Here is a 16,131-nt window from a genome sequence, read left to right on the forward strand (position 1 = left end):
TCAAGGAATGCCTGCAGCAGCAAATGGGAAAGGGGATCAGCAAGGACAGGGTGCTCCTGCACCCTGGGCAGCTCCTGGTGGGCCCACAGGTAATCCCCGGGATGCTGTTACAGCTACAGACACACCTGAGCTTCACACTGCGGGCAGCAGGCTCCACAAAATTCACCCGTTTCTCCCTGATTTATAATCACAGAATCACGGAATAGGCTGAGTTGGAAAGGACCCACATGGATCAGAGTGCAACTCCTGGCCCTGCACAGACACCCCAACAATCCCGTCGCGTTCCTGAGAGCATTGTCCAAATATTCCTGGAGGTCTGGCAGCCCTGGGGCTGTTCCCATTCCCTGGGGAGCCTGGGCAGTGCCCAGCACCCTCTGGGGGAAGAGCCTTCTCCCTGATATCCAGCCTGAACATCCCCTGAGTTGTCCTGGGGGAAAGCCCCCAGTGGTGGATGAAGCTGCTGAGGTGATTTTTGTGCTGCCCCTGGTTACTCTTGTTTTAAGACACTGCCTGGTAAGCCTCACTGATCAAACCAGGAGCCATGTCAGGAACCAGCCCTGCACAATCTCCAGCTGGACCCCAATCTGGGGCCTGGTTGCCTTCCCAGAGCACACACACCACAGTCCCCTGGAGAGTCACCCACTGCCACCCACAGCCTTGGGCCCACCCAGTGCCTTCAGAGCCAAGTGACCAAACAGACACTGAAGAGAGAAGGGAAGGTGGCTTCCCTGGGAGGATGGACCCACTGGGATGAAGGCTGAGCAGGGACCAGCAGCATGGGGCCAGCACCAGGCTGGACATCCCCCCACCCTCCATGCTGGGACACCCAGAGCCAGCTGATGCCCGTGGCCACTGCTGTGTGCCAAACAGCCCTGGCTGTGGAACCCAGCTCTGCAGGCCTCCCAGGGGTCCCCTGGCTGTGGAACACCAGCTCTGCAGGCCTCCCAGGCTGCCAATGTGCTTTGAAGTCCCCCAAATCCACACTTGAGTTCACTGTGTATAAAGAAGATAAAATACCCCATCTCCCTCATAAAGGAATGGAGAAATAAATTCATTAGTGTTTATAAGGAGCTAAGAAACTCTGATTAGAGAGCCAGGGAAAGGGCCCACGAGGGAAATGAATAATTTGGCATGCAGGAAGAGGGTGGTAAATAATGCATAGGCTACCAGGGCAGGAAGGGCTGGGGAGCAGCTCTGGGTGTGGCACAGGGCCAGGCAGGGAACTCATCCCCTCAGCAGGGGTGGGGAATGCACCTCCCAGCCCTGCCTGAGACTTGAACAAGGGGATGGGGGCAGGGGGGCACGACTGCTGAGCCTGCCTGGGTCTTGAGCCCGGATATTGTGGAGTTTTGGGGAGATTTTCACTTCCCATCTTCCTTCAGAGGGGCAGCAGCATCTTCAGTTGGGTCCACAAGCAGCAGAGACAGTCCCCAAAGCTGGTGTGACAGCAGAGACATTTTCCAACCCATGTTAATGCCAGGGCACCTTACAGCAAAGCATTCCCACTCCTCCAGGGCCAGGTGGGTGTGAGAGGTGTTTCTGAGGGGCTGGTCCTGCAGGAAAACATCCTGAATCCTCCCCATTGCTGAGGGCAGGGGCAGAGGAGCCCAGCTCAGAGCACAGGAGCAGCTGAAACATGTCCTCCATCCTCCAACTTGATTTGCTCAGCCAGCTGGGTGAGAATGTGTATCTGAGAGCTTCATGGAATCCTAGGATGGTTTTGTTTGGAAGGGACCTTGAAGCTCATCCAGTCCAAGCTCCCACTATCCTGCTCCAAGCCCTGTCCAACCTGGCCTTGGACACTCCCAGGGATGGAGCAGTCACAGCTGCTCTGGGCACCCTGTGCCAGGGCCTCACCACCCTCACAGGGAAGGATTCCTTCCCCATATCCCATCTAACCCTGCCCTCTGGCAGTAGGAAACCATTCCTAGTGTCCTGTCCCTCCATCCCTTGTCCCCAGTCCCTCTCTAGCTCTCCTGGAGCCCCTTTAGGCACTGGCAGGGCCTCTAAGGTGTCCCTGAAACCTTCCCTTCTCCAGGTGAACACCCCCAGCTCTCCCAGCCTGGCTCCAGAGCAGAGGGGCTCCCCTGGGAGCATCTCCATGGCCTCCTCTGGACTCATTCCAACAGTTCCACATCCTTCTTATGCTGCAGGCCCCAGAGCTGGATGCAGCACTGCAGGTGGGTCTCACTTGAGCAGAGCAGAGGGGCAGAACCTCCTCCCTGGGTGCTGCTGGTGGCTTTGGGTCAGCAAAGGGGGCAGCTGTGCAGGTTGAATCAGGGTAGTACCTGAAATCCAGCTAAAAGAGCTGCCTGGAGTAAATCCTGCCCTGTCCCCATCACCCTGGAGCAGAGGCAGGATGTGGTGTCACTTAGGAGGGGTATGTGGGGTGACCACAGAAACAGGGATGAGCCCCTTGGCTGGCAACAGGAGGTGACTTGCTGGAGAGCATCCCTTAAAACCTCTCCAGAAGGCCTGGAGGAGATTTCAACACTGCAGCAGCCTCAGACCGGCTCCATCTGAGCCCTCCCGGCTCTCCAGCACTGCTGAGGCTCCCTGGCTTGTCCTCCAGGAAAATCCCAGCACTCTTAATAGGCTATGAGGCATCTCCAATAATTCCAGCAGATGCTGCCAGTTAATGTGGGTTGGCACAGAACTTTATCATCGGCCCATATTGCTCCAATTACAATTTAGCCTATGGTCCTCTTGGGCTCATCTTTTATTTGTCTTTCATTGCCAAGCGTGGGAGGGAGGGGAGGTGGGAGAGGCCAGAGGATGAGTGTTTGACCTCTCCCTCCTTCCCTGCCACATCTCTGCACAGCCAGTACATTCCCAGCCACTCTCTTCCCATGGGAAGGGCTGTCCTTGGGCCAGAGCTGTGCATCTGGAATAAGAGCAAGAGTCTCTCTCACCAGAGCACCCAGGGAAGCCCCTCATTGCACCCCATGGAGTTGAGCACAGTCCTGGCTCAGTTTTCTCCTTGCAGGGGGGTAAATAAGGATTTATTCCAGCACCAGGGCTGGAGTTAGGCTGGCATCACTCTGCTGTGCTGGAGCACCGGGTGCATTGGGATTTCTGGGAGCTGCCGCGGGGTAATCGGAGCCAACACGCTGCTTCCATTTTTCAAACCTGAGAGCCATGAAGGAAAGATTTTTCATTCTGAGGGTTAGGCTCTGTTCTGGCAGTGACAGTCGCCTGTGTCTGTATTGAAAGCTCAGGGAAAGTTTCTTTGGAGGCTGTGTGGCCTCATAAATGGCATCTCACTCCAGCTGGGACGCAGGCGGAGATGGTGACTGGTTATCCCCTGGGGGAAATCCAACACAGCCTGCAGCTGCATAAACCTGTATCAGGGAGTGAGGGCCTGTCAGGGACTGCCTGGCCATATCCAGGCTCTTCCAAGGGGCTTTCAGCTCCCCAGGGTCCTTCAGAGCCCCATTAACCACCACACTGACAGGAGGGCTCCCCCAGACACTGTTAAAAGGCTCTCCCAAGGCAAACTACTTGGGGAACATCAAGCACTGGCTGTAAATGTCTATTGGTTACTTAAGGGGAAAATCTCAGACTGACCTGTGTGAAGGATACATCCTCCCAGCACCCCAAATCCCAGAGGAATCAACAAAACATGAACACTCATTTAAACCACACCAGAAGCCCATTAAATCAAGTGCCTACTCAATTAAGGACAAAAACAACTTCACTCTGCCCTCCATCAGCTGCTGCCTATTTGCATCTTGCATATCCAAAGATGGTAGAGACTCTCTGCTTTCATTTGTTGGGATGGGCTTGGCAAAAAAACATGCAAAACACCAAAAACTATCTATCTCTGTGTTATGTGTGAGGCAAACCTCACTGTGGTATGTGAGTCTGGGGCAGTGGAGTCCTGCCCACAGGGACCTGGAGCAATCCCCACTAGCACACAGAACTCAATCACTCAAAAATCCCTGTAATAAAGACATCCCAGCTTTAATGGCCCTGGAGAAGCAGAAAGGACTTGGAAATGTCCTGACAGGAGCCAGGAGAACACCCCATATCAACACCTCCACTGGTGGGACAATCACAGGATACAGGGTTCTGCCAGCCCCACCTACAGCTGAAGCACTGCTTGCCTCCCTCCCCACGGCTCACCCCAAAACCCCAGCCTTGGGGACCCCTAACCCCACCTCCAGAGCTCTCCCAGTAGCAGCTCCCCTTTCTGAACCCCAAATAACTCATTGGTGGCTGCATATTTTTAATTTACAAAACCCTTAGCCCCGGGTTCAGCCCCTGTTGTCGGCTGGAGGATGTTCCCAGTGCCAGCAGGACCAGCTGCTCTCAGCATCACCTGGATCAGAAAATCAGAATATCCTGAAGTGGAAGGGACCCACAAGGATCATGGAGTCCAACTCCTGAGCCTGCACAGGACCACCCCAAGAGTGTGTGTGACAGAGCTGGATGGGATGTATGATTGATCCCAGCAGGATAAAATGCCCAAGTGCAGCCAATGCACGAGGAAGAATCCATTTTCCATCCATCATTTACAGTAATCCTTAAGGAAAGCAGGCTCAGGACGAGGTGCATGGACAGGCTCCAGCAGGATCGGGAAGCTCAGAGCCAGGAGCAGGGACGGCACTTTGATCCCAGGCAGCGCTTCCAGCGCCGCTTCCCTGAGCCATCGCCCAGCAGGGCTTTGAAAGGCGCTCCGCACAAACAGCCCCGCCAGGAAAACTCCTTCTCCCGGCTTTTTTGCTGCGAGCAAGCTCCGATAGGGATCGCCGAGAATAAAGTCACTTCATTTACAAACCGGGGAGCCAAATCTGATAGACATCAACATTCGAGGTAAAGTCAAGGAGCGGTGGAGCGCTGCCAGCTCCCCAAATGAATATTCATGGCAAACACTCCCCCAGCTCCGAGCTGAAGAGAAGCCGGCAGCAGGAAGGCTGCCCCTGGGAAGGGGAAGGCGAGGGACCAGGCTTATTTCATCCTTTTTATTGAGTGCAATTTTCTCTTTAGTACAATATTCTCTGAAAGATACTGTTACAAACTCCGACAATTTCAACACAATCAACAAATTGGGGAAGAAGGGGAGGAGGAGAGGGGAGCAAAAAAAATTCCAAGGGTTGAAATCTTTTACAGACATCTCACTGGTTATGTACAGGACAGGGAAGGGCTGGCCCGGGACACGCCGCGGCTCGGGGGGACGGGGACCGGGGCGCTGCGGGACCTCCCGGAGCATCCTGGGCTGGGGAGCGGCCCCTGGGCCCCCTCTCCGACGCTGCTGCCCCCTGCAATGCTGCACTCGACGCCCTGCAAGGCAAGAGGAAGACGAGGAGACGGTGAGAATATGCAGGTGCAGAGCTCAGAAAGCCGCGCGTCCTTCCCCGCGCCCAGAGAAACCCAAAGGCTTCTTACAGCACATCCAGCCTCTCAAAAAAAAAAAAAAAAAAAAGAAAAAAAAAAAAAAAAAAAAAGAGCAGGGATTAATTAATATGCTGTCAGAAAAGTGATGATTTCACTGAAAGCTCTCCATTTCTCTTCAGGGGGAAAAGAGATGGAATTCTTTGTGAAGCTGAGTTGCTTTAGGGAGCGGAGGCTGGGATGTGATTTTGGGGGTGGAAGGGTATCTGTGTCCCCCCGCAGCCAAGATGCCTTTCCACCCCCTCCCACTGCAAAATGAGCCCCCACGGGTGTAAAGCAGGAGCAAACCACCAGGCACCATCAAATTGCTTTTTCCAATGTAACAAAAAAAAAAAAAAAAAAAAAAAAAAAAAAAAAAAAAAAATCCCCATTTTCTCTGCTGCCAGGGGGAAACCAAAAGGTCTGGGAACCAGAGGAGCAGCCACAGGAGCACCTTCCCCACACTCTATGACCAACAAGTTCCACACAGCAGCAAAATCCCATTATTTAGCCACTTTGGAGAGGCAAAGATGCTTTTAATATACAATTGCACCTTGGAAACATAAAGGCAGCACATTAAATAACAAAGCAATTGACTGCTGGGTCCCTTTGCTGGGTCACAAAAAAAGGGGGCTCACTGGCTAATTATTGCTGGGCATCTCTGTGCCTCTCCAAACATACCAATGCTTTCAGAAACCCACCCCAGCTGTGCCTGACATTTCACTCCTATTAAAATTCATCGTTCTCCTGAATGGAAATAATTTTTTTCTTTAGCAAACCCAGGTAGTAATGAAAGTTTTATTTAGTAATGTAGTGTTTTGTGGGAAAAGGGGCAGAGAAAAGGGAAGAGAAATTGAGATTATCTTTTTAAAAAGGGAACTTGAGCTGGGGGAAAAGATATTGCTGGATATTTCTTGGGCGCAGGGGGCCACTTTTGGTGCCGTGCTTGGAGGTTTGGTCTCACAGCTCTCATTAACATTAGTGGGATCAGAACAGCAAAACCCCTGGAAAAAAAGCTGTAACAGAAACACGACTGATGTGAGGATGCTGAACTCGCTGCTTGAGCCGGGTGGGTCCGGGGGATGGGTGCGAGTCGCGGTGGGGTGGCAGTGATTTCTATCGGCTCCGGATTCTGCCACATTAAAGCCGGACTCGAGCACGGCTCCGGCCCCGGGCGCTGCTCCCGGCCCCGCCACCGCCTTCCCCCGCGGCATTCCCGGCTCTCAGCCCTCCTTCCCAACCCGCCCGGCAGAGCAGAGCTGCCCAAGGCTTTGGGGTTTATTTTCCCTGGGGAACCCGCGCCCTGCCGGGGGTGGTGGTGGCTGCAGGCTCAGCTCTCCCTAGCAGCTGCAGCCCTTCTCTTCGTCGGGCAAAAATGATCCAGGGACAGCCAAGGATGATTTGGGCTGATCCCAAAGGATGGATCTCAAGAGACCCGAGGGACATGAACAGCTGGAGGAGGATTGGGGTGGGGGGGCGCTGGGGGCAGCGCAGCTCATCCCCAGGTACGCAGCCACCGAGTCACCCCCTCATCCTTCATCCCACCTCCTCCTCCTCCTCCCGGCGTGGGAACCCCTGCGAGGCGGGCAGGGCTTTGATCTCAGCCTCTGAGAGCTGGCGTGACACAAATAGCAATGAAAAGGCCACGTCTGTGTGGTGAGAAGGCGTTCCAAGAGGGAAGGAGCTGTCGAGCAGCATGGCTGGGATGCAGGCACCGTGTCACCCCCTGGGCCTCTCCCTTTCCACACTCCTGCGAATGGGCAGAATTGCAAATACCCAAAATAATCAAGGATGGGTGGCTCTGCAAATGCAGCTGCTGTGCCCGTGTGATGCCATGGAAAAGGGTGGGAATGGGGAAGGATGGAGGCAACTCTGGGAGTGACCCAAAGCTGTCCCTGTATCCTGCAAGCCCCCCCTGAGCACCAGTCCATTTCCAGACCCTCTGCAAAAGGAGTCACATCTCACCCCTTTTCCCTGGGGCCTCCCAGAGCCCCATCCCCATCCAGGCACCATCAGGGACATGACATGGCACTGCCACCCAGGCACTAACCCCAGCCTGAGTCCCTGACCACAGCAGTCTCTGGCTGTCTCCCAAACATTTAGGCTGTGGAATCTGAAGAGTTCAGCCAAAGCACAGTAGGGAAAAACAAGTAAACCAAGCAATATGTGCACGTTCCACATCTGCCTGTCCATGGAAGCCCCACAAGGATGTGATGTGAGGCTCACCTGGCTCCTCAGACAACACTTGCCATGGGCTGCACCTCCTGCTGTCAGTCCTGCTTGGCACTAATGAGCATTGATAATTGCACTGATGGTGACCATAATTTTCCTGTCTTCTCTCCCTACCTTCACACAAGGGTTCAATGGCCTAATAAGGCCCCTGAGGATAATCAGGGAGGAGCAGGTTCCCCCACCACAATGGCAGCTCCTGCACAACATGAGGGGATGGGAAGATAGAGAGGGGAAAGGCACAGCCCAGCTGCTGGATGGGGGAAGCTCTGAGTCTTGTTTACTTGGGGACACAGAGAAAAGTTCACTCCAATTAATTTTTTTAAGTGGATGGGCGTTAATCTCCTTACACTTATCTAGAATTAACGCAGCCTTAAGGAGATTTTTGCCTAATCCACTTCCACATGCGCCCCAAAAGGGCACTGTCTGCTTTGGGAAGGAGCAGAGTTCAGCTAATCCACTTAAAATTCACAGGGCTGGTTTGTTCAGATTAACCTCCTCCAGCATTAATCCTCCAGAGACAGGCCAGGAGACCTCAACATCATCCTGCCTCTGCCACTGATGGGGCCACCCCCTCCATGGCTGTGTCACCTGCAATGCAGCTGACCACGTGCTGGGGTCCACAAGGACCCAGAGATGTCCCCAAAACAGCCACTACAGCAGAGCAATGCAGCAGGGTGGGACAGCCAGGGGCTTTGGGGCTGTTTGAATTCCAATGGCCAGAGGAAGGAGAGCAGGAGCAGCAGTGATGCTCAGAGACAGACAGGGAGAAGGGGGCAGCTGTGCCTGGGCTGGAGGGGTGCTCACAGTGCTGGTCTGTGGAGGACAGCCAGCCAAAAGTGACAGCCCTGGGATGCCACCCAAAGGCCAGCAGCTCTGACAACCCCAAAAGGCACAGCTGAAAGGCACCATGGTCACTGAGACAAGTGCACTTCCCCCCCCAGCACCAATCTGCTGCTCTGACAGGAACCAAGACATCACACTGATTGCCAGCTCCCACCTCACATCTCTTCCTGCCAGGCAAAGCAGAGGAGGTCCTCTCCTGATTGGAGAAGCTCCCCTTTCCATGTCAAATTCTGGGAAGACAACACAGCCCGTCAGGGCCCAGTGATGGACCGGAGCCAGCAGATCTCCCCTGAGACAGAGCCAAACTCTGAGGACATCAGAAATGGAAGAGCACAACCCAACAGTGGCTCTCACATCTCCTGGACAGGCTTTGGAGGAGATTGAGCTCAGCTGGGAGAGGCAGAGCCATTCCCCCATGGCAGGAGGGTTGATGATCCAAGATGATCCCAAAGAACCCCTCCAACAACACCAATATATTTTTATAGGAAAAATATAAAACAGGAGATCACTGATGGTGTGAAACAACTTGCCACAGGAGTCCTGTCAGCGTGGAGCTGGCTTCTCCCCCATCATCACTCAAGAAGTTTCTGGAACTTCCAAAATTCTGAGGAGACTCACTGGGAATGATCCAAGTACTGGATCACTATCCACCCTGGCAGGATCCTTCACAGAAGAGGCACCACAGCAGACAACAACCTGAACACTAAATCCCCCTGCAGTTCCTCACACAGTGGGGACACTGGGGCAGCAGGGACAAGCAGCACCTGCATGGGTGCTGGAGCTGGATGTGACTCCTTGGGCCCCACCCTTTCCAGCAGGAAAGGAGGACAGGTGGCCTTGGAGCTACAGAACATTTCTGGGTCTGTAAATCCATTCCTCGTCTCAGAAGCTGATTGATCCTTTTTTTTTAACTCAAATTCAATGTTTAAGAGTAATGATTTCCAAGTGAACACAGAGTGGCTCAGATATATCGGCAGTTTTTATGGATCAGAGGCAAAAGCCTTAATTCAGACCTTAACAAAGGGAAACGTGTCTGTCCTCATCTCAGAACAATGGCAGGGGCTGATGGCAGTGCAAAAAACCTTTCCTAGGTGATGCCCAACGATTTATCCCAGACCATGGGCCAACTGGGATGTTCCCACAGAGATGTCCTTGGGATGCAGGCAAACTTATTGGTGAGATTCTGTAACCCAAGCCCAACCCAGCCCTTCCTTCTCTCTGAATCAAACACCTGGAAAAGCAGAAAGCAGAAGAGATCCTATGGGACTCAGGCAAGGGGGAGGGATGGCCCTGTTTTCTCCTTGGCAAAGGAGCATTAGAGGCACCAAGAGCTGACAGGCTCAGAAATAATGGTTTGAGATCACTCTTATTTAAAAACCGGCTGCCTGCTGTTTTCATCGCAAACCCTGCTCTGACTTGCAGAAATATTTAAAATTAAATATACATAAGTGCTTTCAAAGAACTGTTAATTTGAAGGTCATTAAATGGCATAAAATACATTCCTTTTTTTTATCTGGAAAGAGGCACATAATTATGCCATTAATACACGCTCTTCCTCCACATTCAAGCCTCAGAGATGTGAGGGGCTTGGGTTCACCTTCCCTGGCAGAGGCACCACATCTCCTTTTAATTACTGCCGTTGAGAAGCCTGCTGCTCCTCCATCACACCCAGGGATGGGTGCTGGAAAAAAGCATGGAAAAGCCCCAGGGGAGAACAATGCAGCTGAATTGCAAATAGGGATTTTTGGGGGATGAGGGAAGTAACAGCAGGGCTGGAAATGTGGAGCCACTTGGCAACACCCAGTCCAGTTGTGAGGAGGACCTTGCCCACTGCTTCTCACAGGAGACCTTGGGCCAAGCTCAAAGCAGGGGTTTGGTAGCCAAAAGTCCCTTTTTTGATTTAACACTCCATGCAAAAAGGACAAAGCCAACCCAGACACACACACACAAAAAAATCCCCTAAAAAGACACAAAAGGGTTGAGGTTTTTACAGTTGCCATAGAAATGGAGAGAAGGAGCTGATGACTGCAGAGCACAAAGTGAAAGGCCAGGATCAGGGGTGAGGGTGAGATGGGCTCACCCGGGCACGCAGCCACATCCATGCATGGGTATTCATGTGGGATGCAGCCAAAGGAGCAAGGCACTGACTGAGCTTCACCCAGGAGCAGTGGCAGGGGTCAGGATCCAACCCAGCACTTCCACCAGCAATGGGCCCCTCCCAGCACTTCCACCTGGCACAGGAACCCATCAGGACCCTGTGTGATGGATGGAGCCCAGCCCAGAGAAAAAGCCTATGCAATTGGTCCTCTTTGATCCAAAACTCCTTTTTTTTCCCTTAAAACCATAACTCTGCAAGCAGAAAACAGCTTCTGAGCCATCCCTTCTCCTCTGTGATCAAAGAAAGGAAGTCCAACACCAACCAGTGTGAATCAAAAGATGTGAAACTGGAGTGCTCATCTTTAGACCAAGGAAGAGGCTCTCACCAGAGTAGGAGCAACAGAGCAGCATCAAAGAGGTGCCACCCGAGTCAAGGTGAGAGCCTCTTCCTTGGCATCTGACAAAGGAAAAGGAGGAGCAGGTCAAACACAACACTGCTGCCATGGCCAGGCAGGGATAGCACTGTCACTTCCAGACAGAAAGGCTTCACAGTTTGGAAAACTGATTTTATGTGAAAGAAAGGCCTCTAAAGTAACAGAACGGTCTGTCAGAAATCATCTGAAATTTTTATGCTGTTTTTTTTCAAGAAAAAGCAAAAACCAAACATAGCTATTTTGGATTTCCCCCTTTGTTTTCCACTAACAGACTGATGGCCTTTCATGAAATCTTCTGGTTAAGATAAAACAACTTTAATTGAAAGGCAAGAGAACAGGTGGCCCGTGGTGGCCCTCCCTCAAGTATCACCTAGACAGCAACTCCCCTGACCCATGATGGCTCTTCACTGCAGGGATTTATTTGAGCCCACCTGCACACTCTTTGCTCAGCCTGGAGCACCACCAGTCTGCTGCTGGGCTCTTGCATGACCCTGGAGGGGACACATACAGGTCCCAGCAGAAGGCCAAGAGTGGGGACAGCTGGTTAGGAGTAGTGGCATATGAGAATCATCTGCTCTGACACAGCTTAGGAGACATCAGATGTTGGACAGCTGGGAAAGGGCAACAGAATGGAAGGGCCACCAGCCCTGGCAATGCCCAGGGGCACTGCTGGTGGCCCAGAGCCAAGGAGTATCATCCACCCTGGGAAATTGAACCAAGATGGTCTTGGCATCTCTGATAGCACCTGAGCACCCAGACAGCCTGTTTGATCCCTCAGGGGTACTTGATCTGCTGAGTAGGATGGGCAGGACTTAATGATTCCCCTTTCACATTCACCACATGGCCTCCAAATGGCCTCAAGCTGTGCCAGGGGAGGTTCAAGTTGGACGTTGGACGCCAGGAAGAATTTCTTCACTGAATGAATGATTAAACACTGGAATGGGAGGTGGTGGAATGCCCATCCTTTGAGGTGTTGAAGGAACGGTGGACCTGGCACTCAGTTCTCAGGACTGGCTGACAGGGTGGGTGGGTATCAGTCACAGGCTGGACTCGACGGTCTCAGAGATCCATCTCACCCTGTGACACTGTGGTTCTGCATTAAAGGGTTTACATTAAACCAGGATTGCTGTGGTGTGTGGGGCAGGGACAGCACCGAGCAGGCTGCAGCAGCTGCCTCGCAGGTGCTCACAGGGCTGGCAACAGTGGCAGGGGAGCCATAAAGGTGCAGTATTGATATTTAGCCTGTGTGGCTGTCACTCGTTCCTTTAAATGCCTTTAGCTTCCTTCTAATAAAAGAGAAATCATAAAAAAACCCACAAAGGACCCTTCAGTGCCAGCGAATACCAATGTGGCGGGGCGGCGCATTAGCATGCGCGGCGCCCGCTCCATCTGCATGTTGTGTTCCGTGTGACAACATCCCAGAATACAGATTTGGGCCACCAGCATCCCGAGAGGTATTAGCAATCGCCTATCAGACAGGAAGAGGAGCAGTCCCTGCTGTTGTAAACAAGGGGGGTTTTTCTCTGCCTCTTTCTCTGGGGGGAGTTCAGTGAATTGAAACAAGCTCATTCCTGCATCTTGTTAGTTCCCGTTCTTCAGCAGAGCACAGGTCACCTGCCTTGGGCAATGGAAGAAAAAAACTGGAGGTGTAGAGAGCACCCCAAAGGGTCCTTCACCTGCTGGTGGTGATGAACCACGAGCACGAATGTGTTCCTCATGAACCACCATGAACTGAGCATGTGCTCCTCACGGGATACACAGGGGTCCACCCAGCCACGGAGGACCCTGACAGCCCCAACACAAGAGGGACAGTGTTCCCACTCAGGAGATGTGGACGGGTGCTAGCAGCAAGCAGAGCACAGGCTTTTCTCCTTGTGTTCAGAGGCAGCAAGCAAATCTGGTGAGGCATCTCCTGGCATAGATGGGAATACAATGGGGCAGATGGACATGGAGCAATCCCATGGTGTAGTTGGATATGGGCAGCCCTATGGCAAAGAGAGACATGGGGAAAAACCACAGCCCAGGTGGGTGTGAGCCATCCTCACAGCACTGACGGACACAGGACAGACATGGGCTGAGAAGTAAAGCAGCCCCTATAACACAGATGGACATGGGGCATCCCTGCGGCTCAGGAACACCCCCAGGACATGGATGGATGCAAGACATCCCCGTGGCACTAGCAGATGTGGAGTATTGCCATGGTGAGGATGGAAGAGTGAGAGGGATGAGGGTGAGTGAGGAGGACAGAGGATCTCCATGTACATATGAGCCACCACACCACCAAATCCCAGCTGGGACCTGCAGCCCCTGGGGCACAGCCAGCCCGTGCCACTGCTCTGCCACCATGCGGCACAGCGCCAGCGAGAGCACAGTGATGGATCATTGCAACTTGCACACAGCCCTCTAAGTAAAAGCCTTATTAAGAGTTCATTCATTTTACAAACTCCTGGCGCGATCCGCAGGGGAAGTCAGATGGCCCAGCCTTACAATATTCTGGGTAAACACTGAACACGTGTTGGGCAATTTTAACCGGATCAATTTGCCTAGGAGACCAATGGAGGAACCAAAAAAAAAGAATAATAAAGATCAAATTAAATATGGGGAAACAACCACTAGAAGAGGCTATAAAGAAGAGCAGAAAAATAAAGAGCAGGATGGATGGATGGACAGAGACACACAAGACACTCGGACCTACCTCTGAAGCCATGAAACCTAAGTCCATAAATCAATATCAAAATCCTTAGGTCCACAAGATGGGGAAAAAAAGTCCTCCATAACCATCTTCCAGACATCACCGAGGCCCTGGAGGCCTGAGCAGTCCATTTCCCAGAGCATCTCTCCTCCTCCAGCAGCCACCAACCCAGTCACAGCCACGCGGTGGCTCCTCCAGTCCCGGTCCCATCCCCACCGTGCCGGCCGGCCCTTGGCATCCTCCTCCCCACGTGCAGGATGCCGAGTGCTTCCTCCATCACCAGGTGCTTCCAGGCTGCCTCCTGCCCCTGGGGGCTGTGAGTACAACCCCTGGCCCCCCCCGGGTCAGGGCCCGGCCGGCCGCTGGCTGCAGGGTCAGCGCTGGTCTTCGGTCATGGACGAGCAGCGAGTCCACGGAAGGTTGACAACATACACAGGCGCACGAGCGCGCACACACACACACGGGAACACCTCTTTCCATTTTCCAGGATGGAGAGTTTGTTTTTTTTTTTTAATCCTTTTTTTCCTTTTTGCAAAAAAAATGCAAGCAAAAGAGAAAAAAAAACAAAACCAAAACCCAAGGTTTTCTATTGAAGGTACATCTCTTCTTCAATATGAAGACATTAACTGGATTGAGTCGGATCCCCCATGCAGTGGTCAGTGAAGTCCTTTGGTAGTTGCCAGAGCGGCACCCGGGTGGGATGGCAGGGAGCTGCAGAGACATCTGAGGACATTTCCACCCAGTCCGTGAGCAGAGAGGGGAGTAGGGTGAACCAGGAGGGCTGGGGCAGGGAGGAAGGGCAAAAGAAGAAAAAGGAAGGTGGTTCCTCTGGACAGGATGCTCCATCTCATGCCTCTCCCTTCCCCAACAGCCCCTTCCTCCTTCTCAGTTTTGACCACTGCTCACTGGTGGCGGGATTGAAGTCTGGTCTCTAGGGTTTGGGTTTGCTTCCCCAACGCACATTGGTTTGTCTTCATTGTTTTTCATGATTTTTTTGTTTTGCTTTGCTTTTTAAATATATGATTTGTACATATTTATACGTATTTATACGCTGTCCCCCATGACATTGGTAAGTGTGCTTCTGTTGGTGAGGAACGGAAGTCACCAGTCAGAGGTGAGTCCCAGGAACATCCTCGGGCTGCAGTGGCAGTCCCCAGGCAGCAGTGGCTCCTCTGGCAGCGCTGCCCCACGTCAGTTCCTCCCCTCCCACCTCTGCCCTCCCCGGCCCCTCCCCATGGGACAAGGGACGTCATGCCATCGAGGTCGGAGACTGGCTCATCTGTACTCGCATGGACTGCACGCTGTTCAGGATCTTCTTCTGGTGCCCAGCCAAAGTCACCCCTATTCTCAGGAGGTCTCTGGAAGACAGAAGAAAGTCAATGGGAAGCTGAGGGTGGTGAACCTGGTTTGCTGTTGCTAAGGGACCCTATCCACTCTCTAAAACTCCCTGAAGGATGGTTGTAGTCAGGGTGGGTTGGTCTCTTTCAACCAGGGAGAACCAGAGGACACAGTCTCAAGCTGCGTCAAGGGAAATATAGATTGGATATCAGGAACAAGTTTTTTACAGAAAGGCTGATGAAGTTCTGGAATTGTCTGCCCAGGGAGGTGGTGGAGTCACCATCCCTGGATGTGTTTAAGAAAAGACTGGATGTGGCACTCAGTGCCATGGTTTAGTTGAGGTGTTAGGGCATGGGTTGGGCTCAATGATCTTTAAGGTCTCTTCCAACCCAGTCATTCTGTGAATTCTGTGGAGGTAAGCTCAGCTGGAACATCCACAGAGCCCAAGCATGGCCCCATGAGCATCACTGAGAGCAGGGAGATATCCACACATGGACCCCAAATAGTGAATGTGGCCACCTCCAGACTCTGGGTGACCAATGTAAGGGATGCTCACACCTGAACTGACCTCCCCACCTCCCCAGCTGGGCAGCACCCCACTTTCAGGCAGCCTGGCATGGCCAACTCACTCGGATGTCATCTGGGCCACCAGCTGCAGGGAGGTGAAGCCAGCGGTCAGGAAGCTGTCCCGGTACTGGCTCATCTTCACAGCGCTCAGCCAGTCGTCTACTGAGGTAAAGGCAGTGAAGTCGGGGATGGAGCGGTCGAGGAGGGGCTGAGAAGGCCTGAAACAGGACACACCGCTGGGGACAAGCCTGGCTGGCACCAAGGAGCTGCCCTGCCTAGCACAGGGACACACTCCCCAGCCCACCCCCAGTTATCCCTGCTTGGCACAGGGATGCCCAGCACACACCCATGGAAGGCCATGAGGAAGGCCTGTCCCATGAGAACACTGCCAAGCAGCGCTTTGCAAGCTCACACATTGCACTCCAGCTGCGGGAGCCACAGGGATGAGGCGTCGGCAGAGCAGCCACCACACCCAAATGGTCACAGACCATAAAGAATCAATAGCAAAGAATTATTGCTGTTGCTTGGCTGAAAACCGCATGTTCTTTGTCTGAA

General features: G+C 52.9%; 1 protein-coding gene across 1 annotated transcript in view; it reads right to left on the minus strand.

Annotated features, from left to right (window-relative positions):
- Nucleotides 1–4,950: 4,950 nt before the first annotated feature.
- Nucleotides 4,951–16,131, minus strand: part of EPHB1 (EPH receptor B1) — a 79,779-nt gene continuing 68,598 nt past the window's right edge. The window contains exons 15-17 of the mRNA XM_077183746.1: nucleotides 15,639–15,794; nucleotides 13,675–15,029; nucleotides 4,951–5,283 (exon numbers count right to left, since the gene is read on the minus strand). Of these exons, the coding sequence (XP_077039861.1) occupies nucleotides 14,921–15,029; nucleotides 15,639–15,794 (265 nt within the window). The 3' untranslated portion in view covers nucleotides 4,951–5,283; nucleotides 13,675–14,920. The remainder of the gene's footprint in view (nucleotides 5,284–13,674; nucleotides 15,030–15,638; nucleotides 15,795–16,131) is intronic.

Source organism: Agelaius phoeniceus, chromosome 10, assembly GCF_051311805.1.
Source record: "Agelaius phoeniceus isolate bAgePho1 chromosome 10, bAgePho1.hap1, whole genome shotgun sequence".
Lineage (NCBI taxonomy): Eukaryota > Metazoa > Chordata > Aves > Passeriformes > Icteridae > Agelaius > Agelaius phoeniceus.